Source organism: Gymnoscopelus braueri, assembly GCF_963280865.1.
Source record: "Gymnoscopelus braueri genome assembly, chromosome: 13".
Classification (NCBI taxonomy): domain Eukaryota; kingdom Metazoa; phylum Chordata; class Actinopteri; order Myctophiformes; family Myctophidae; genus Gymnoscopelus; species Gymnoscopelus braueri.
Genome location: NC_137615.1, coordinates 33,605,747 through 33,629,540, shown reverse-complemented (window position 1 = coordinate 33,629,540; position 23,794 = coordinate 33,605,747). Strand labels below are relative to the sequence as shown.

General features: G+C 43.6%; 1 protein-coding gene across 1 annotated transcript in view; it reads left to right on the top strand.

The window, feature by feature from the left end:
* The window catches only part of LOC308099524 (voltage-dependent T-type calcium channel subunit alpha-1I-like), a gene marked incomplete at both ends in the record, with an annotated part of 243,251 nt that extends 231,810 nt beyond the window's left edge, over window positions 1-11,441 (top strand). The window contains 4 exons of the mRNA XM_080448267.1: window positions 2,428-2,544; window positions 6,801-7,011; window positions 7,701-7,906; window positions 10,707-11,441. Of these exons, the coding sequence (XP_080304393.1) occupies window positions 2,428-2,544; window positions 6,801-7,011; window positions 7,701-7,906; window positions 10,707-11,441 (1,269 nt within the window). The remainder of the gene's footprint in view (window positions 1-2,427; window positions 2,545-6,800; window positions 7,012-7,700; window positions 7,907-10,706) is intronic.
* Window positions 11,442-23,794: the final 12,353 nt, after the last annotated feature.

The following is a 23,794-nucleotide window of genomic DNA, read 5'->3' as shown; positions in this document are numbered from 1 at the left end:
TATGTTGACTCTGGCTTTGTCCAATGTTCCAATGTTGATTCTGGAAAGTTATGCAAATTTGGGCATATTTTCCTAATGCCTAATTTGCATATTTAAATATACAATTTCAGAAAACTTGTAATACAATAAATCCTTGTCTTCATGTAAGTAATCAACTCAGGAAGTTTCATTATGATAACTCTTTTAAATTTTGGCATTTTTCACCTGTCATGTACGTATGGGGAAAATAACAAAATGTGTGATAACCATGAAAAAGCTGCTCCTGTGGAAAGGTTATCATATATTTATTTACTCGTATTGACCCTATGAACAATTTAATATAGGTTTGGTTTTGCCCACTCTTTCGATAATCATTGCTCAATTTTGGGGCTCTGGCTCATGGACTAATACAGAAATGGTTGGTTGAGATGAGTGAGGAAGAAATTGACTTTATTTAGCTATTTTTGAATAGCTACAGCATAAAATACGGTTAAAGTGGTGGAAGTGAAATTTTAATGCTATATTAACTGGTTTTGTTGGGGACCCCTGAAAACCCTCTGGGGTCCCCGGACTCCACTTTGAGAACCACTGCCCTATCAGACACTTTTGGAATGAAATGAATCACCAAATGTGAGCCAGGCCCAATCGCCCAACATCAGTGTCTGGCCTCATTAATGGTCTTGTTGATAAATGGAAACAAATGATATGGTTTGCTATACCGTAACGTGCTTTGCTACTATATCAATCTCCAATATTCTAGGATGGCTTTTTTGCAGATTGCTGCTGCAATTTGCTTTCATTCAGCATTCAGGAGCATTAGTGAGGTCAGGCACATCATGTTGGGCGATGAGGCCTGGCTTGCGTTTGCCGTTTCAATTCCTTTCCCAACGTTGTTTGATAGGGTTAAGACATTCCACAAATGGCCTTCTGCAAAAACGGTTTGCCACAAAACTGAAAGTACACAATTGTCTAGAATGTCATTGTAGCTGTAGCATTAAGATATCCATTCATCCGAACAAAGGACACAATTGGAAAGGATGACCACTGACTTTTGGTCACACGCACGCACGCACGCACGCACAGACACACACACACACACACACACACACACACACACACACACACACACACACACACACACACACACACACACACACACACACACACACACACACACACACACACACACACACACACACACTTAATATACTCCCTCCTTTTACATTCCTGTTTCTCACTTTGCTGCCATTTCAGGTCTGCTGGGAATCCGTTATTCGTTTGATAACTTTGACAAAGTGATGTTACTATGTTTTAAACATCTCTCACGCCCCTGCTTTCTTTACAGAAATGTAGAAACACCAACGGGATAATGGCTGCTTCACTATGTCAGCCGCTGACTAAGTATATCAATACACTTCTTGTCTCCGCGGCATGTCAAAGACATTAGTCAAACAAAGGAGATCATCAGAGATTCCCATCAATTGCTCTTCTTATACTGAACCATGAAACCGTGGTTCATGGAACCATGAAATGCCACATACTGTAGGAACCACCTGATGCTCGGATACCTGCCTGAGTGCCACGATAGGATTATTTTATTTTCAAGGTTCTTTTAAAGCAAAAATACCATGACATACATTTTTTACATATTTTTTTTTATTAATGTTCTATTATCAATAAAATCTCAGTGTTTTGCCAATTAATTGGGGACCCACTTGCAATATCCTCGCGGCCCACCTTTGGACCTTGGAATCGCTGGGCTGGGCCACCGGTTGTGGCAGGGTCCCAGGTTTTTTTAGGATATATGTCTATCCCATGCTCCTCATCACGCACTAAAGTGTGAACTTGCTAGGTTCCGTTGATAGGCCTTTTAAAGGATTAATCTGTCAAAATTCTTAGGGCTTTCATAATTACCATTAACAATTTACTACATACACTTTTGTTTGACTGGGTTTACATTGTTTCTAAATTTGCTCCCGTGATTAATAGACACATTTCTTCACTAAATTCTAAGTTTACTGAAATGTAATTGATGAACTTGTAACTACTTAAATTTGTATGTAATCTGTCTCAAACGTCCTTGCATGGCCCTGATGCCACATGCAAATCTAATTATAAAAATACAAGGTGAGGGCCCGGATACTTAGGTGCAAATGTAGCCTGACAGTGCGTCGCGGGTTCGAGTCCCGTTCCCGACAACCTTTACTGTGTGAATGAAAAAACTGAAAAACTATCAAAGAAAAGCGAGAAAAAAAAACGTTGAAAAATAATATATATACAAGGTGAGGACTCAAAAATGTAAGTATTGCAATTGCATAGCGTTAAACGTTCAACCAGCGAATGCCAAACAGACTACAGTAGAGCCTAATAACAGTTTCAGCTGTATTCCAGGAAATCAAAGAGTTACAGATGCCTTCATCGAGTAATTCTGAGGTGAATTCCTTGCAGCAGATTAGGATGGCGGAGATCGAGCAGCTGTCGGACAAGTCCTCGTCCCCCGCCTTGCCGGATGACCTCAGCCTGGACGAACACACAGCCTACCAGCTGCTGGCACAAGAGGGCAAGGTGGGTGACATAGGAAGGGCATGATGACTGAAGGGCAACATTGACTTTTCAGGACTTCAATGACTTGGGGCAGTGGTTCTCATAGTGGGGTGATCGGACACCCAGGGGGTCCTTGAGCGGGTTCCATGGGGTTCCCAGCAAATTGTATGATTATAGCATCAAACCACTTTAAACTATACATTGGGTATTTGAAAATAGTTGATCTACAAGCTTACGTGCCACAATGCGACACATTGTGTGCTCATGTATTTCAAGATTTTTCAAATAAATCTTTTAAAAAAATTGAATACTTTTGAAATATTGTAACAACACAAATCTTGTATGGGGTCACTGACACTAAATATTTTCAGATGGGGGTCTGCGGCCAAATTCATATTAATCTGGGGGTCGACTACACATGACAACGTTGGAGAACCACTGACTTGGGGAACAGGGGGAAAGTGGAGAGACTTTACCGTGTGTGTTTACATATTGAAAGAGACCTCAACTGTTCCTCAATGATAACTGTCGTGTTTTCATTTTAGCTGTTGCATGTTTAAAAAGGAACTATTGTGTTCCTCAGTGCTAATTTATCCATTCGTAAATCTGAGTATGCACAAACATAACCAATTGAACCTGTACAGGCGCATTTGGTTACATTTGTACACTCCCAGACTTAAATGGATAAGAACTGGCCTCAGAGCCCCTGCAGTACTAATGAACCACTGCAATGACTGCCATTGCACTTCCATCCCCTCAGAGCGCCCAGACTTGGTTCAGTGCTAAATCATTATTCCAATGTGTGAGCAGTGCACTACACACATAAAGCACAAAGCTTTCTATTTTCTTTATTTTTCCTTCTTTCTTATTGTTTATTATTCTGGGGGACATGCAGTGAGTTCTCATTTGAATTAGAGATGATGGACCTCTGGGCTGCAGATGGCTCTTTATTCCATTCACCACATGTATCAGTGGCAAATATCTTGTCTTTGAAGAATCTGTTCCTTCCATCCACCACAGGCCACCTCATGAATAAACCTCTCCCCAGCTCCCCTACCTGATGCCCTCTCTCTCTCTCTCTCTCTCTCTCTCTCTCTCTCTCTCTCTCTCTCTCTCTCTCTCTCTCTCTCTCTCTCTCTCTCTCTCTCTCTCTCTCTGTACTTCAGTACAATTTTGAGGTATTTTTTTACTTTAGTGGAGTATTTCCAATTTTCAGTACTTTTACTCCTAGTCCACTACATCTCAGAGGCAAATATTATACTTTTACTCCACAACAATTATATGAAAACTTGAGTTACTAGTTACTTTGCAGATATAAATTATTACAGTATAAAACATACATTAACCACTTTAGCCCTATTTTATACTATTCGAAAATTGCAGACCTACAAGCTCACAATGTGTCGCATCCGCGACACATTGTGAGCTTGTAGGTTTCGCTGCGTGACACCGTCGTGCGACGGAACATGAATAAGGCTTTTCTCTCCCTCTATCTCTCTATCATCTCTGCATTGCCTCCGCATTCCTCCACTCTCATGCTGCCTAGTGTTCGGCAGGAATCCAAAATGGCACTAAAGGGGCACCTAGTGTGGTAAAAAGCAACTCCAAGGGCTCCTGACCATGCACCCTTACTGCATGTGACGAGTTGGGAGCGAGAATTGGTTAGCTAGCTACTGTATACCCTATTGATCAAACACATGATGTTGCAGGCATACAGTAAGTATTTAGTATAGTATAAGTAGTATTTTTGCCTCATATAGTGTCATGTCACCTGTGGTGTTTTTGGTCATACTGTTCAAATGTATGGAACCTTTTCATGTCCTTTTCATGTCTTTTTCAACGTTCAGTGGAACCTTTTCATGTCAAGGACCCCCATCTGAAAATATGTGCCAGGGACAAGATTTATTTTGTTAAAATGTTTGACAAATATTCCACATTTTTCCCTGTGAGCGGTGTGACGCTTTGTGAGCCTGTAGATTTTTTCAAATAGCCGATGTACACGTATATGAACCCTGGAACCAAACCAGGGACGTGCTGGCCACTGGGAAATTCGGGAAAATTCCAGAACGGCCGCTTCATTTACGGGCCGCCAGACGGCCGGTGGGCCACCCAAAAAAATAAAAATAAAATAAAAGTTTTTTTTTGCTCCCGTTTTAGGATTATTACGGTAATTTCCGGGTCGCGAGGCCCAATTATTAGTTACGTTACTGTTGGGCTGGGACGTTTTTCAGCAGTGGCGCAATTTACATAGGGTTGCTGGGTTAAAACGCAGCAACCCCCCCCCCCCCATTGACAAAACCTTCCCCCCCCCCCGTTGACAAAACGGTGGGCCGGTTCAGAAAATCCCAGAGCTGAATTTTGGTCCCAGCACGCCCCTGAACCAAACCCTTTGAGAACCACTGATTTACTATTTTCTTTTGAGAGAGAGTAATGTGTATTGATCATTGTTCCCTTTCAGTACAGTACCTGTACTGCATATGTATCTGTTGCACTGCTTAGAGGGTAGGCGACACTGTAGGCCTGGTATAAAACTCATTGCTAGAGAGCTGGACCCCTAAACCATGAGGTATGTAAGAAATACAGAGATTTAAATCAAATAAATATTGTCATTCTTTAAGAAGTAGATTGATGGTGCCATCAACAGACCCTTATTGGTCCCTTTGGTACCATTTGTACACTCTCAGAATAAAAATGACTCTGGATTTTACAGTCTACTATGACCCAGCGATAAAAATCTGAAATCAAATACTGGTCCGTGACCGTGGCCTAATGTATATCTAACTGGGGGTCCTTGAAAGTAAAAAGGTTGAGAATCACTGCAGTGCTGGTTCCAGACGATGATCATTTATTTTTCTCAAAGGGGCACTTTATGTTTAAGCACCACATAACAAATGCTGGGATAAAGTAGTAGTAAAATTATGCACCGGCAAATTATGCATAACACACACAATCAAATTAACTCTAGCAGCACTGCCGCAGCGTGCACAATCCAATGCACACGGTCATCTGCATAAGGTTTTTGTTGTTCAATTCATTTCGCTATAGCTGCCCCTCCGAATCTCGGAATGACATCAACCCCATGAGAGAGGCATGGTCCATCTGGATCAGTGGTTCCAAACCTGTGGAAATTACTTGCTTGCCCTCAAGCAAATTTAGGCCTGTATTAGCCTGTAAAATTACCCACAAATGTATGGTATATTTATAATATTTATGAATAATGTATATTTAACATTATGTTAAAAATGTTATTAAGAAATTAATTAAGGACGCCAATAGATAAGTGGTTAAGGCGGGGACGGGGTAGCCTGGTATCCAGCCTGCTTCGCTACGTTCGGCGGACTTTTTTTTCTCTCTTCGCTTCTCAGTCTGGAAAGCCTCCTATCTCCAAGGGAGGCGGGACATGCCAAAAGGTTCGAATGGAACATGGGGCTTCTGATTGGTCTGTGGTGCGGGGCGGGACCAAAAAAACAGTGTGATCGTTGTGATTCGTCATTCGTTTGAACAACATCCAATCAGCAACGACGTTGCCCAACGTAACATGTAGTTCCAGTGTAGTTCTGCAAAACCTCCCAATGGGAGGCTTTCCAGACTGAGAAGCGAAGAGAGAAAATAAAGTCCGCCGAACGTAGCGAAGCAGGCTGGATCCCAGGCTAGGGACGGGGGTCACTAAATCCAATCTGGGTGGGCATTGCCCCCTAAATACACCCCATATTGCTGGCACTGAATCACTGCCTTTAGTTATAGCGTTGAACACAAGGCTCTGCAAGCCGCTTTATGTAAAATGCATTGACCCCCCCAGCCATTTTTCATCACACATATCCATTATCTGCAATTCTGAAGTCTGTCCCTTGACATGTGCAGTTATCCTGTTTCTTTATGTGAGGCTTATGGCAAACTGAGTCAGAGCCCACGCATTATACTTCACAAGCACCACTCTGTCACCCCATCCCATGGATTTATTGGAAAATGCTTTATTTTCAGCGCACGCTTGCGTGTGTGTGTGTGTGTGTATGTCCCCACAAACCACAAGTATAGTAATGTTTTAGATAGACAATTGTGAGGACCATTTTCCTGGTCCTCACAAGACAATGGTTGTTTCACGGTAATGTGTGTGTGTGTGTGTGTGTGTGTGTGTGTGTGTGTGTGTGTGTGTGTGTGTGTGTGTGTGTGTGTGTGTGTGTGTGTGTGTGTGTGTGTGTGTGTGTGTGTGTGTGTGTGTGTGTGTGTGTGTGTGTGTGTGTGTGTGTGTGTGTGTGTGTGTGTGTGTGTACTTTCAGGGAAGGAGCAGCAGTGACTCCCACAGTTCCGAAGGGGGTGGAGGTAGTGTTCAGGTAGGAGGCCACCACCAGACCCACACCCACCAGGCCCTGATGGGACTGGAGCGACCCTGCAGCGCCCTCAGCTCTGGACCCGAGGAGGAGATAGCCCTGCTGGAGATGGAGGTGCACACGGGCCAGGAGCATGGAACGCCACTTCACCACAGCCCCAGTGAGTCAATGCAGACTGATAGTGGTAGATGCAAGCACGACTAAAACACAGCATCTATCCATCAATTCAAAAATTCAAAAATAGCAGATATACAAGCTCATAGCGCGGCGCTATGAGCTTGTATATTTGCTATTTTTGAAAAATTTTGAACATTTTTGCAAATCTTTTATATATATTTTTTTAAAGCAAACATTTTTTAAAGACTTATTTTTTGGGGGGGCTTTTTATGCCTTTATTTAGAGAGGGATAGGGAAAGTAGGCTGACAGGAAATGGGGAGAGAGATGGTGGGGGGGGTGACACGCAGCAAAGGTCGTCGGGAACGGGAGTCGAACCCGCGACACGCTGTCAGGCTGGCATTGCAGCCTAGGGTGCCTGGACCATCACGCCACGGCTCAGGCCAGCACACATTTTTTACGCAAATCTTTGCTTCTGGGGGGTCCCTGGAAGAAAATATATTGAGATGGGGGTCCGCGGCCAAATACATTTTTTGGGGGTCCTTGACATGAAAAAGTTTGAGCACCACTGATATAGCAACATACGTTTTTCAGAAAACTGTTAGGATTTAGAAGATTTTTTTTGTAGAATCGGAACCTCAGACCTTAATGGGTTAACCTTCCTTCCTCTCCAGGTCGGGTTTCAGGCGGCAACAACACAGAAAGGAGTGAAGAGGAGGAGGAGGAGGAGGAGGAGGAGGAGAGGAGAGGAGGTCCCAGTAGCAGGTCACCTCTCTTCCACCTGCCTGCAGAGTTCTTCCACCCTGCGGCGCTGCCCATCCCTGCACCGCCCCGCAGCAGCAGGCCCCTGCGCCTCTCCAGGAGCCTGAGGCTGACCTCGCCGGCCTCCTGGGCCTCCATGCGCTCCCCAGGAGCACACCGCAAGATGCTCTGCACACAGGCAAGGAGGGGGGAGGGGCACCTTGTTTGAGGCAATGGTGGAAAGTAACTAAGCCCATTTATTCAAATAACCATTCAAACCGGCAACGCATCTCTGTAACCACTTTATCCATATGTGGCACTATGAACTTGTAGATCTGCTATTTCTGAAAAATCGTGACAATCTGGAAAAATCTTTGAATATATATATTTTTAAAGCGAACATTTTTAACTCAAATCTTTGCTTCTGGGGGTCCCTGGAACAACATATTTTGAGATGGGGGTCCACGGCCAAATACATATAATTTTGGGCGTCCTTGACATGAAAAGGTTTGACATTATAGCAACATAGGTTTTTTCAAAAAACGGATAGGATTTAGTAGACATTTTGTAAAATATATATTCAAAGATTTGCGCAAATGTTCAAAATTTTTCTAAAATAGCAGATATACAAGCTCATCGCGCGGCATCTATGAGCTTGTAGATCTGCTGTTTTTGAATAGCCAAAGAAATCTAAAGTGACACAGATGCGTTCCCGGATTGAATGGGTTAAGTGAGATGTTTAGGTACATTTACTGTAGTTACTAGTAACTGCAGCTTTAGTTACTAGTTACTTTGCAGATTAAGATTATTAACATGCATTAACCACTTACTGTAACTTATACTTCAGCTGTTCGAAAATAGCCGATTCCACAAGCTTACAACACGTCATATTGTGACACGTACTTTTGCACTTTTACTCAACAAAAAATTGGAATACAGGGCTTTACTTGTAACAATATGAGTATTTTCATATTGTGGTATTGCTACTTTTACTTAAGTAAAACATCTGAGTACTTCTTCCACAACGTTGTTTGATGGGACAACAACATGTGAGAAGCCAAAAATAGACTAATTATGCTTTAATCCAAGATTGTGTTTTCTTACATTTTCTCGAAGACGTGGTTTTGAGGAAGTAATTAGATTGGTAATTAGATGGCGCTGGTGAAGCTGTGTTTTCTGCTCATTTGGATAAGGGATTTCTCTGTGACCTGCTTCATGTTGACACTGACAGTGATGCACGAAATATCTAATGAATATTGTAGCCAGTGCCATTACAATATTTATTATATCATTCCTTTCGGGTGGAAACCTTGTTATGTTCAAAACCGTTACTTTTCAGGAAATGGAAGAAAGAAGCTGTGTTCCAATGGATACAATTGTATTTATTATTTAGTCACACAAGCTCTTTTTAATACTTTTCATTGCTTCAATATTTATAAAACCCACAGACACACTTTCACTTGTGAGGTTGTAGACCGGCTATTTTGGCTACTTTCATGTCGTCACCTTGCTGAACTAATGGCCTAAGTCATTTTTTGAGGAAAATTGTTTTTTTTGCCTAAGTCATGACACTGACTGTCTTATGACACTGGCCACTTCTGGTAAAATCACCTGTCTCCTAATTGAAAAGGATCATGCTGTTCCCTCCCCTTTTAGTATAATGGCCTATCTCCCCAGTGTGACTTAGGCCAAAAATTTTTTTTGACCTAAGTCACATGTTTTGTGACTTAGGCCAAAAAAATTGCCTAAGTCTGGAGATTTGTTTTGGGGTGAAATGATTAAGAAATATCATATAGTTTTGTTTTGGATCAGTTTATTTTTCTTCGAAAAACGTAAAATATTACTTAGGCCATTAGTTTAGTAAGGTGACGATGTGACACAAGTGTACGACGAAGTAGGGCATTAGTTGAGATACAAGGTTTGAGATACAAGGTTTCTGGCCCGACAGTGACAACATGCCGATCAAAACAATCCATATCGACAAAAGTTGTTAAAGGTAGCGTACGTGATTTTCTTTGGTTAAAATAAGTGTTAAATAGCTCTATATTCTGATAGTACTCATTGCTATAGAGTGTTTGTTCAGTAAAAGGAGTCTCCTTGTCTCTCCAGCTCTTTATAAAACAGAAAATGCATTTTCGTTTCAGTTTCAGTTTCATTTCCAATTTTATCCAATCAGGATAGAGAACTCAATCAGAATATAGATTAAACAAGTGAAATTGGAAGTGATGACACTAAGAAAGAAATGCTTAAAATGGGTACTTTCTCCTGATTGGCTGAGATTTTGACACCTACCGGAAAATGTTTTTTCTGTTTATTAACACATTGGGTGCCAGAATTTTATAATAACAGAATACGTTCGGTGCCGGGAATCTCACCGTTAACCTCCATTGTGCTGTTTAAAGCTGTAGACTCCATGACGAGCAATCCATGAAAAAAAAAGCATGCCTCCATTTTACCCGATGGTGCTGGCTAACGGCTGGAATGATAACGAGAGTAACAATGGCGGAGCGATCGCGGATGCAAAATGAGTTGTTTTCCCCATAGAAAAAAGTTTCGGAGTTATAGGCGTTTTAGAGAAGGAAATAGACCGGAAGCGGATGGGGAGCCATGTTTTTGACACGGTGATGCATCTGGCCTATCCTTCTCAGAATCGCCTAGGGTGATCCCAGAGCTGCTCTAGCCCCTCCTGCATGGAAATAAACGAAAAAAAAAAAAAAGATAAAACTCACGTATTTATACGTTTTTTAGGAAAGTTGGCACTCCACGGGTGTATTTGCAAAACCGTACCGGTACGGTTTTGGCACTCAATGTGTTAAAGAGCTGGAGAGACGGGGAGACTCCTGTTACTGAACAAACACTCTATAGCAATGATTACTATCAGAATATAGTGCTTTAACCTTTTAACAAAATACTTTTTGTTTTAACCAAAAAATATCACTTACCCTACCTTTAACATAAATGAGTTGTGTTCATATCCAGCCATTTTGTTTTGTCTTCAGTTCCCGTCGCACAGCGACTCGTCCCTGGCCACAGGCAGCTCCGAGGGCAGCCTCCAGACCACGCTGGAGGAAGGACTGAGCTTCAGCGTCTCTCCCCCACAGAACCTGGAGCTCCCCTTACCCATGGCCCCCTTTATACCGCCGCCTTACCCCGCGCCCACGCCGGACGACAACACCACCGCCATCATTTCCCAGACCCCGAGACCCCCGGGTCTCTCGTCCGCGCTGACCCTCCAGGCCACCAGGGGCCACCAGCGGAGCCAGAGCAGCGGCCGGGGCAGCACCAGCCCGGGCTACACCCGCGACGACTCCATCGACCCCTCCGACGAGGACCTGGGCATCGTGATCGGCTCGTCCACGGGGGGCTGCAGCGGCTCCAGCCAGGCGGGCAACAGCGAACACTTGTCGGAGACGCTGAGCAGCCTGTCGCTCACCTCGCTGCTGTCGCCCGGCTCCGCGGCGCCCGCCGGTGGCGGCGCGGTGAAGAAGTGCAACAGCACGGGCAGCCTGGAACAAGGGGGCGTGCTCCTGTCGTTGCGGGGCAGGGAGGGGGGTCACAGGGACATCCTGGGGCTGGAACTAATGGACCAGCAGGGCTTCCTGGCCAACCCCTGGACGGCGGTGGTTGGGGAGAGAAAGAACGACGGAGGCGGTGGGAGGGAGGACGGGGAGGAGGGATTCAAGGGGAAGAGCTCTAGCCAAACGGCGGTGGGTCCCTGTCGGAAAAACAGATGAAACTCGCCGGTCGCTTTATTTCTTTGTCGTTCCGTTCCTTGGATCTGAACCCCATTGCTGTCCATCTCACTGTCTCTGTCCGAACCTGAGGCAGAGAGAGGCTTGATGACACATGATGTCCCGTATTCCCAACCCCACCCCCCCCAAAAAGACTCATCCTGCCCCCTCAAACCCCCTTCTACACGTTTGTGACCTCCACCCAGTCCTACTTTGTGCTACCTAGGGGAGTGGTCCAGTCCTGAACTGTCGTTGAGGATTATAAAAGAGGATCCTTTGAGTTGGGGCCTGGGGGATAGGAGGTGGGCCCTCATCTCCTCTTTAGGGGTGTAGCCCCCCTGAGAAAGTGCGGGCTGTGGAAAGTTTTGGTCATGTTCACAAACCAGGAGAGGCCTGAATCACATCAGGGAGTTTTTCACGAGGAGCAGAGACAGAGCTAAAAAAACAACAACAACAACAACAACAAAAACAACAACAAAAACAATACAGACTAGTCTTGCTGTTGCGTTCCCGTTTCCTTATTTCTCAGTTTTGTTCCTGTTTGTTTGTTTGTTTGTTTGTTTTTTTCCGTCTCTGCTCGGGTTCACTGAAGTTGGAACATGCTGAAATGGAGGCGTCCACACTGACAAAGCTCTCCATGCTGACAGAGGCTGCTTTGTTTATGTCTCTGAGACAGCGCTGCAAGTGAGTGGGAGGAAGCACGAGAGAATCGGAATATATCACGGCCGAAAGGAAGGATGAAAAGATGGATGAATGGATGGGTGAATGGAGGGGAAGGGGAGGAGGTAGGTCATTTGTTTTGGCTGGGTGAGCAGAAAGCGGATCTAATGTCCATCTGTTCTGGCAGACGGAGACAACAGGTACTACTGGACGCTCTGGCACCAGAGCCTCTGCTGAGAACCCAGTGAAAGAGAAGGTGGAGGAGAGTTCAGGAGTATGTGTGTGTGTGTGTGTGTGTGTGTGTGTGTGTGTGTGTGTGTGTGTGTGTGTGTGTGTGTGTGTGTGTGTGTGTGTGTGTGTGTGTGTGTGTGTGTGTGTGTGTGTGTGTGTGTGTGTGTGTGTGTGTGTGTGTGTGTGTGTGTGTGTGTGTGCGGGTGTGTGTGTGTGTGTGTGTGTGTGAGATAACCACCTCAGGGTTGTTGAGGCATGCATATAAATCATCCTTATCACCTCGCCTCCTTGCACCTGCATCTCTTGCGATAAAATCTGAAAAATATCAGCGGATCAAAGGTGTGCGCTTCAACAACTTGGCATCGACAGCGGCCGTGGAAATAATTTCCGGAGTGCAACACATCGCAGAGGTCTTAACCTTGCATGCATTGATATGTGAAATTGTTTTAATTTGTTTTTTTGTTTTGTTTTTTCTGAACATCTTCAGCATTCCTCAACTATATTTAAAACATAAAAGAAAAGAAGTGAGTCTGGAAGATGTTGGATGAAAAACTATAACCCCCCCCTCCCCTCCCATAGAAAGATGGGAATTATGGGGCATGAACATTTTGCAACATGCCCCCCACCCCCAAAAGTATGGTTGTTTAAGAGAGACACTTATTAGGATGGACTTTAAGCACACACCCGGTGACGTCACTTGCTGTCACCGTGCGCTCTGATTTGGTTACAATAGACAATACAGAGACAGTAGCGGGGAACTGACTGCATGAGGGAATTGCATTTAACCAAGATTTTTACCTGTATACAGATGTGTATGAAGATGTCAGTGTTGAATGATACTGTGTGATTTCTATTCCACTATTTTTGTAGAAAAGCAAATAGGCACATGGATGTGATGCCATCCATCTGTCCCTATTTACCTTAACCCATACAATCTTGTCTAAACTTGTCTAAACTTATTGTCTGAACCCTTTTGTCTGCCAGTGGCTTCCAGTTTTATAAGGATGGGGTAAAGGAATATACAACTTTTTTAAGGCGTGTAGAGAGTGTAGTAAGCAACCAAGCAAAAAAAATCTCAAACAGACTTTGTGCACACATCATTTTCCCTCTTGGAATAACTTTTGTTTCGTTTTCTTTTTTGGACATTGGAATAGGGGACAACCAAAGGAGGGAACAGCCATATTCTCTCAGCACACAAGCTCGCTCGAGCTCATTCTAGCTTACAGATGTTCTTGGGACGCAGGGAACTTTGGTTTGCTTCTCTAGCCTCCTTTGCTAAGATTTGAAAGCTTTAAGTTGAGTGTCACACCACAGCATATTGATTAGCAACACATTGGCCTTCCTTAGCATGGTTCTGGGATTGCAATAGAGGATGCTACTTCTTTAAATGATACCCCGATGCACTCATCTCTCTTCCCATCTCCTCTCACACATCTGGTGTAGCAACCCGACCACCCACACATCATAGTCTGCAATCTAAATCTGTCATTGTATCAACGAACACAAATATTGCATCTTTTAAAACGCAAAGGTTTTGGAGCATCGCCACTCGATTATTACAATTTGGACATGTTCATCTTGAAGCCTGATCTATAGAGGTAGACTGTTGTAGCCCAAGTGTTTTAACCATGACTTTGTTTTTCTTGAAAATAATGAGGTGATGCAGTAAAAAAAAAAAAACCTGAGGGTTTGACCTTTTTTTTGTCATGTAAATTCACTTGGTGACTGTCAGATGTTTGATCGCATGATGTTTGATATCGAAGAGTGGCACAAGCGGCAGTCGTGTGTGTGTGTGTGTGTGTGTGTGTGTGTGTGTGTGCGCGTGTGTGTGTGCGTGTGTGTGTGCGTCTGTGTGTGTGTGTGTGTGTGTGCGTGCGTGCGTGCGTGTGCGTGCGTGCGTGCGTGCGTGCGTGCGTGCGTGTGCGTCCGTGCGTGCGTGTGCTTGCGAGTTTTGACTTCTGCGGAAGTGACAGCTTTGGGGCTGAGGAGGAGAAACATGAAGCTACTTGGAAGGGCTGTTTTTGCTTCAAAGATAATGTCCTTCCTACGAATCCTTATGTCAATGAATATGGCATCAAAGGTTAAAGCCTGACTACACAGCAATAAATGTTCTATGTGTATGCCCAGTTTAAATGACGTCACTGTGATTTGTTTTTATTTCATGTCCTCAGAATCCACAGACAGTAATATTGATGTGTTTTATGTTTACTATGTTTTGGAAGGTTCCACCTTGAACTCACTACCAATAGGCTCTATGCACAGCAGCCATATAAGAAATTGGGCGTCTTCCTTACTTCCTTCACAGGTGTTACCAATGATACTAATTAACACATTGGGTGCCAGAGGTTTATTAAAATAGTATACGTTGAGTGCCAGCATTTCTTCCATCCACTTGCGTTATACGATTCGTGCTGTGAGAAGCCCCGACGCGGAAATGCATGTAAACAAAGCGTGCGTGCGAGACGGCGGAGGGTCCCGACTAACGCCTGGAACAATAATATTTCCAACGCGACCCTCCATTGCAGCGTGATCGCCGATCGAAAACGGCTCGTTTCCACCACATTAAAAAGAAATGGAGATATTAAGCTTTTAATCAAGGAGATAACATTGAAAACGCCGACCGGAAGGATTTTTGACATGGAGCCAGATCCAGCCTCTTCTTCTCAGAAAATGCTTGGGTGATGTCAAAGTTTCGTTTTAGCGCCCCACGTGGCCCACATGTATAAAAATAGAATTGGGTCAAAAACGGTCCGGACCGTTTTCGGCACTTCTCGTTTGGACCCTCAAAAACGGTCCGGACCGTTTTTGGCATTCAATGTGTTAAGGCTCTGTTCCATTCTGGTCAAACAGAGTCTGTGCTGACATTGTGCATGTTGGCTCACTGGAAACACTTGAGGGGGTTCCAAATGGCCCCTTGCGGGTGTGTAACTCTGAGAGTTATGGGGGTCCTAGAAATTAAAAGGTTTGAGAACCACTGTGCTACACGAAATGGAACAGAGCCTTCATTAGAATCATTGGTAACACCTGTGAAAGAAGTAAGGAAGAGGCCCAATTTCCGTCCAATATGGTTGCTGTGAATAGAGCCTATTGCTTTCTATCTGGATTTGGGGCCCACTTGAAGATCTTGAAAGCGCTCCCACCCATCTGACCACTTAACACAGCAGCCATTCGGCTGCCGTGTTAAGTGGAGCATGTTTAATTAAACGATCAATCACCAGTCGATTGTGTTCTTGCTTGGATCAGTGGAACTAACACAGTATACACAGAATAAGTTCTTATTTAGCGGTATCACAATGAAAACAACTTTTTCAAGATGAAAAAAAAAGAAATACCATGGTATATTTATTTATTTTTTACATACATTTTATACAATATAGCTTATTATGTTATCATTAAAATGTATGTGTTTTGCCCACTTGCAATACCCTCGCGGCTCACCAGTTTGGGAATCACTGATGTAGTCACAGGTATTTATTGTCTCCAGCTGCGATCAGCACTAATGGAAACATGACACCCAGGTAGACACGCTGATTTTCACCTGTTCCTGGTGCCATGCGACGAGAGCTTCTCCACATTCAACAGCAAGAGGAAATAAGGAGACCAAGGCTCTGCAGTGGTGAGAAAATTGATTATTTACCAGCATCATGTGCGAGTAAAAGATTACAACCAACCGTAATATTTTCAGTCCAAAGTTAAATAAAAACAATTATTAAAAAATTATATGAAAATGATTTTATAAATTTGAAAACTTGTGGAATGGGACATTCTGCATAATGAGTAGTTTTACTTTTGTACTTTAAATATATTTTGATACCAATACTTTTGTACTTTTACTCAAGTAAAATTTGAATTCCGGACTTTTACTTGTAACAGAGTATTTCTACATTGCAGTATTGATACTTTTACTTAAGTAAACCTTTTGACTACTTTTTCCGCCACTGCTAAACAGGTCTTATTATTTTAACTGTGGTTAAAACCGAGTCAATTTGGTTGTCAGGAGAGAGGAAATTTTTCCAAAAGGCATACGAAAATCCCGGTCCTGGCCCTCCACCCAGGGTGGATTTTACAAGTATCACAGGTTATAAATACACTAACCTGTGTCGGCTTGCGCCTTCTATAGGGTGTGTTATAGAGATATTTATCTGGACAAGAGACACCCAGATTAAAACCGGGAAAATCCCAGCCAAACCCGGGCGACTGTATCCTGTTATAAGTCTGATGATAGCAGTGGTGGAAAAAGTACTCAAATGTTTTACTTAAGTAAAAGTATCAATACTGCAATTCCGGACTGTTACAAGTCAATGTACGGAATAAAAAAATTACTTTAGTACAAAAGTATTGGTATCAAAATGTACTTCAGGTACCAAAAGTAAAAGTACTAAAATGTTTGAAAATAGCAGATCTACAAGCTCACAACGCGTCACGATGCGAAGCGTTGTGAGCTTGTAGATCGACTATTTTCAAATAGCCTAGGTATAAAATAAGGCTAAAGTGGTTAATGTATGTTTTATAATGTAATATATTTATATCTGCAAAGTAACTAGTAACTAAAGTTTTAAATAATTGTAGTGGAGTAAAAGTACAATATTTGCCTCTGAGATGTAGTGGAGTAGAAGTAAAATAATAGAATTGGAAATACTCCAGTAAAATAAAAGTCCCTCAAAATTGCACTTAAGTACAGTACTCAAGTAAATGTACTTAGTTACTTTACACCACTGTGTGAGGACGAGGACAGTTCCACAGACAGCTCGTCATGGGCAGCCTGTCCCAGCTGTGTGCCCACGGTGTGAGAGTGCATTAGACATGCACACTGAACTCCAAGGTGTTGAGTACCTCACGCTCCAAACCAAACCATCAGCCCCTCCACCTTATCTGCTGAAATCCAACCAACGCACTGCTCCCCCCTGGGAGGGGGGGTGACGTCCTTCAAATGTCACCACAGGAGGGTGGCGGAGGTGTGTGAGCCCGGACGAGAGTTCATGTGTCTGCCTGGCTCTGTGTGTGTGTGTGTGTGTGTGTGTGTGTGTGTGTGTGTGTGTGTGTGTGTGTGTGTGTGTGTGTGTGTGTGTGTGTGTGTGTGTGTGTGTGTGTGTGTGTGTGTGTGTGTGTGTGTGTGTGTGTGTGTGTGTGTGTGTGTGTGTGTGTGTGTGTGTGTGTGTGTGTGTGTGTGTGTGTGTGCGTGCGTGCGTGCGTGCGTGCGTGCGTGCGTGCGTGCGTGAGTGCGTGAGTGCAGTATAAGCTACAGTAAGCATTTAACCTGGGGATTCAGTTAGCAAGCCTCTTTGGGCTTGTGCACCTGCTTGATTGATTTCCTCACCAAAGAGAACACGTCGTTTAAAATTTGCTGGTGACGCGGTTAAATGCCCCAAGCAGCCCATCATCTGTATGACCTTGAAGGAAGCCTCTCAGGACGAGTGAAGTTTATTCCATTTATTTCAGAGTCCATTGGATGAACCGCAGCTCTTCCAAACAGCAGGATAATTGCTCTCAAGCCACCCCAGCTGTTCTATACATTCAAAAAACTCTGGCGCAGCTCTTTTTGAGCGGTAGGGGCAGAATTTTATTCTGGTAAAGGTAGGCTTCGTTTGCCGAAACACTGACTCTTTTTACTAAAGAGCTGGAGAGACTGGTAGACCCTGTTACTGAATAAACGTTCTATACCAATGATAACTCAATCAGAATATAGAGCTATTGAAGTCAAATTTCAAGAAACAAATATCACTTAGACTACTTTTGTACAGGAAAGAATCACAGAGCAGACCTCCAGCGGTCTGAGCTCAGTCACAACACATCCCAATCTGCATGTAGATCTGCTCACCTATTATTAAGCTCCGAATAATAACGCTAACTTTCATAACACTAATTGAATTGAATTGAATTGAATCAAGAGAGAGAGTAGTGGGAATACAGGCAAGTCTGGGCGACAGATGACCAATTGGATCGAAAGACACTGGAGGCTTTTAACTTGTAAAGGCTTATAGTTCCTCAGTTGGCTGGAGGTTGACAGATGTCTTGTGTGTCCTCTGCATTTCACAGGTCACCTTATCATATCTGGTCACCTTTTATGGTGTCACAACAACCCGCCTTTATCTGTGTCACTCCCTGGATCCGCAGAGACAATCGTGTGGGCGCAGGCGACTCCCGTGGCATGCTGCCTAGCCTTGAGGGCTGACAGGACTGCTTTCCATATGCATGCCTTGATGTGTGCGTGCGTGCGTGTGTGCGTGCGGGCATGCGTGTGTGTGTGTGTGTGTGGCCAGCAGCATGTGGGCAACGCTGTGAGCTGCTGCACATCAAGGTTCCTTAGATATATGATTAAGGGTATTTCATGGAGGACGGGAGAAAGGGGGAGAGGGAGAGACGGATGAGTGTTTATAGCATAGAAGGAGCATATAGGCGCTCAACAAAGTTAAGAGGGGATTAGGAACTAGCTGAGGGCAGGTGGGGACAAAGTAATAAAGCCTCCGATCGCCCAAATAATATCCCATAAAACATCATTACAGGATAGAGCAGCGCAAGCCATCCATCTTCCTTCCCCCGGCCCACCAAAGACAAACAAAAGGCTCTGGATAACATCTAATGGATTCTTCATTATGCTCAATGACCCCAGGGGGTCGTCCTCTCCGAAAGTGGATCCTGTTCAGAAGACACCACCGCTTTTTAATATCAACATCGTTTGGTGGTTCACATTGCTGCTCACAGTGGCACTTAATTCACCTCTTGGCAGATCAAAAACCACTCAAGCTCAATGTGACTCATTAGGAGATGAGTGCAGACACTAAAACATCATCCAATAAACTAAAATGCCTTGGATTTAATAAAACAACCAACAAAAGATAAACATATATACTTATAAGCAGGTTGGATGCAACAATTGATGTGGCGCCCTTGATGTTGACAGGAACTTTTAACAGTGTTAGGATCGGGGAGCATTAAACTACATTAGTAGTTTAATTACATGTTGCTGTAACTTGCTGATACTATGATATTTGTGTGGGGGCATCAAGTAATTCAACAGGTTCTTTTGTCACTTTTTCTACTACTATTACCATAACAAGTTTGGGCAATAACTGTTTTCTTCTACCAGAGACCTTTTTGAAAGACAGTATTAACCACTTGGTATTTTGCTGTTTCAAACTGTCATGGATCAGTCTATCGCCTGGTGTTTTACTCTGTTTCAACTTGTAATGGATCTGTCTATAGTCTGGTGTGTTACTCTGTTTCAACCTGTAATGGATCTGTCTATAGTCTGGCGTGTTACTCTGTTTCAACCTGTAATGGATCTGTCTATAGTCTGGCGTGTTACTCTGTTTCAACCTGTAATGGATCTGTCTATAGTCTGGCGTGTTACTCTGTTTCAACCTGTAATGGATCTGTCTATAGTCTGGCGTGTTACTCTGTTTCAACCTGTAATGGATCTGTCTATAGTCTGGCGTGTTACTCTGGCCTAGATAGATATATATACTGACATGATACTGACATGATACTGATGATGTCAGTATCATGGTCATTATCATGTCATTATCATGTGCGTATCATATCAGTAATGTGTCAGTATGTTTACTGCTACTGCTTCTAAGGACTGTATTTCTGTTAGGCTGGCTATTCTATACTATTGACCGTCGCAAGTGCTATTGACGGCAGGCCCGGATATGGTCCTTAATCACCCACCTTGATGTGGTGAATAGGCCTGATGTTTATATGGGTATTATATTACTATTATTGCTAATACTACTTATGACTGCCAACGCTTGCCATCTGACGGCGTCGTAGCATTTATAAGTAGGATATGATGTCATGCGGTCGTAAGACTACGTCAGGGACGTAGTGCCGTATCGCTGTCGTCATCTTCGTAACAGTCAGTGTCATGTCGCATCCCTGTGACAGGGTGGTAAAAGGGCCTGTCACAACCACGTATTTCTGATGCTGTCAATGCACTGAATGGGACATTATCACGTTTAACCAGACTATTAGTATCTGTATAGTTTTGGACCGCGTCGGAAGCGCACCGTCTCAAGCAAACTTGAGACACGAGAGGCACCACAGAGCGAGCTAAAGCGAGTGAGTTGCCGTGCCAAAAGTTGCTAAATTAGCATGAGTCCAAGTTGCTAAATTAGCTCCTAGGGTAGGTACCCTCACAAAAACATGCAGTAATCCTGGTCACTATACTGCCTCCCCCTGGCCAGCCGGGGCGCCTGATGGAGGGGAAGGAATAACGTGTTCCTTCCACGCGTTACGTCCAACCAGGGAAACTCTCCCCTGTCAGGTGACAAGAAGGTCAGTTGGCTCTCATGCATTAAAGGAGGCATGAGCTCTGCCCTGGCCTCCCTAGGTTGGCAGAGGGAAGGTAATGCCCAGGATTACATAGATAATTGGCACTGGGTGTAAAAAATAGGGTTACAAAATCGTGGGATAAAAATTTAGTAACAAAAAAAAATTAGCTTGAGTACTTATAATCGTAATAGGCTTTTTTCTCTCCCTGCGAAGTAGGCTAATAATTACATAATAATCACATACTAACATTATATTTTAATTAATTTAATTGAAAGTGGTTAAAATATATATTGTTGGGCTGGGCCACAGCATGGCGGTCCAGGCAGGTACCTTAGGCTGCAATACCAGCCTGACAGCATGTCGCGGGTTCGACTCCCGATCCTGACAACCTTTGCTGCGTGTGTGTGTGTCTCATGAGCATACTTTTGATTTCCCTTAGCTCAGATCTCTCTCTCTCTCTCTCTCTCTCTCTCTCTCTCTCTCTCTCTCTCTCTCTCTCTCTCTTCATAGGGTGAATTAAGCAGATATCCACACATCTCCCCACTCCTCTGATCTAATTCAAATAGGTGGTTCTGTGTCCTCTTTGAACTCACTCATCTGTGCACCTGTGCAGGGAGGCACACACACACAAACAAACACACAAACACGCACGCACGCATGTATGTATGTATGTACGCACACACGCGCGAGAAACGCACGCACGCACACCAATTGGAGAGATGGACTCTGCAGTGGTTCCATGGTGTGTGAACGCGGCAGACAGTGTGCTACAGTAATAGCTTGTCGGGGGATCAAGCTCTAAAGGCTGAAGCTTATCGTCTCAGAACTCTGCTCTTGTTTTCCACCCCCACACCTTTTCTCTCTCCCTCTCTATCTCTGTTCTTCTTCTTCTATCATCCTCTCTCTCTCTCTCTCTCTCTCTCTCTCTCTCTCTCTCTCTCTCTCTCTCTCTCTCTCTCTCTCTCTCTCTCTCTCTCATACCTGACCAAGGTAATTGCAATTGCTAACGACAGCGAACCTGTGAAAATTGAAAGTTTGAGATGGCAGTAAGAGCTGACTCGGCTGTAAGCCTCAGGGCGTTTTCACTAGGAGCCGCTGACCAGTTCATGCTTGACATTAAATATGTTTCGAATAAGTGTGCACCCCGCATATTGCTATTATGCACTAAAACCTCTAGAGTGCAAAATATATGGCTTTGAAATCGCTGTTCATGCTGCAGGCCTTGCATTGGCAGCAAGGACATTTTCTGTCTCTTTTCCGTGCAGGTGAAGTCATTAAAAAAAGCTAATAAAATGGTGAAGGATGGCAGACTATGACTTTTAACCACTTAAACCCCAGCATCTGTATTGTGGGGAGAAGGTTTTGTAGAAAATAGCAGATCGACAAGCTCACAACGCGTCGCAATGCACACACAATACAACACGACGCGTTTGTGAGCTTGTCGATCAGCTATTTTCATCTAAAGCTTTCCTCACAATAACAGAAAACAGAAAATACAATAGCATAGATCCCTGAGGGACTCCACTCAACCATATGGGGTTTAAGTGCTTAAAATACTTTTATTCTGGTCAGTGTTTGGTAGAGAGCTCGCCTGGGAAGCGGACGGTCCCAGGTTCGAGCCTCGGCAATGTGTCGAGGTGTCCCTGAGCAAGACCCCTAACTGCCCCCCACGCTCACTTGAGAAGCACTCAGCTGGGTGAAGCTGAAAACTGCATTTCAAAAGACGAAGATGGAAAGTGACAGGCGTTCGTAAATAAATGATGTGCTCCACGATGTTAACACCAGAGCACTCTGAATTCGGAGCAGATTCTCACAACATGCACATTTACATATACATACCGGTACATAATATGATGTGTATGGTGCCACATGCTCATGTTGCATTGGCACACGTATTTATCTTTGAAATTTAACCAATATCTATTGTGCTGAACTGCTGTCAAGGAGTGATTTGTCTGAAAATGGAAACATGTAGTTAGAATAAACTAAACACAGCAAGATACTAATGTTAGTTATTAAAAGAGATATATTATGGGTAGTAGTGGAGAAAAAAATTGTGATTATGCTATTACTGTTGAAGCGTATGCGTGCACACACATGCATACATGTGCCATGTGTTTGCGTGTATAGGGCCACCCCAATCAAAAACGTGTGGACACGCCACTGGGTTGGTTGCATTACAGTATGTCTCATTTACTGTACAGGTATGTCATTAAGCATGCTAAGCAAAGGTTGCATTTTTGATCAGATGCAATGTCTCCTTTTTTGGGGGGCTATTTGCTCAAAGTTGCCCAGGCGTGCATGTTATTCTCTGTCTGTCTGTCTGTCTGTCTGTCTGTCTGTCTGTCTGTCTGTCTGTCTGTCTGTCTGTCTCTCCATCTCTCTTGTTCTCTGTCAGAATTAAGTGCCAATTTCCTCAGCAAACGGCGGATTGAATTACCCAGCACATCATGATCATGCCCACAAAGGACCTCTGAAGATTCACTGCAGTTGTTTACAAAGCAGAAATGGGAGACTGGAGAGAAGAAAAAATAAATACTGTAGAACTAAATTATAATATTACATAGGAAACTGGATACTAATTTTACGAAGTTGAATTTAAAGTTTGTTCTGTGCTGATAGCAAGGCATAGGAAACACAGCTCATCATTAATCCTTCAAATCAAAGACCCTATTGGGCAATGTACATTTTGTACTCGATTTGGGTAATGCAACGCATTTATTTGATCGTTTATTTGGCTGTATAATTAAAACAACCTTGTGCCAGGCCCCTTGAAGTGCACTTCAGAGCATAATGTACATTTTCAAAGTCGAGCAGCGCACAAAACAGGAAGCTCAGCATCCACTAACCAAGTCATTTGAGTATGTTAGGCACATAAAGTTCTAATTACATAACAGCGTAAGGTTAGGTAGCGCAATCAAATTAAAACTGTTACTCTACCCACCCATATATGCATGACCACTCTCAATGACATTGGATAGACATTAAGAGGGGATTGACTTTAGATATGTGACACTTTGGAGAGATGTTGAGTGGAATTAAAGGCAAAGTCTCTGCATTTGGGGTCATAGTGTTAAGAGCGTTTGGCTTGTGTCAAGCCCAATTTATACACCATCTTGTGATGGAGTATAAATTAATTTATGCGTGCTACAAGAGCCCGGCGAGAGTATGAAGAGACAGTGCATCGACTT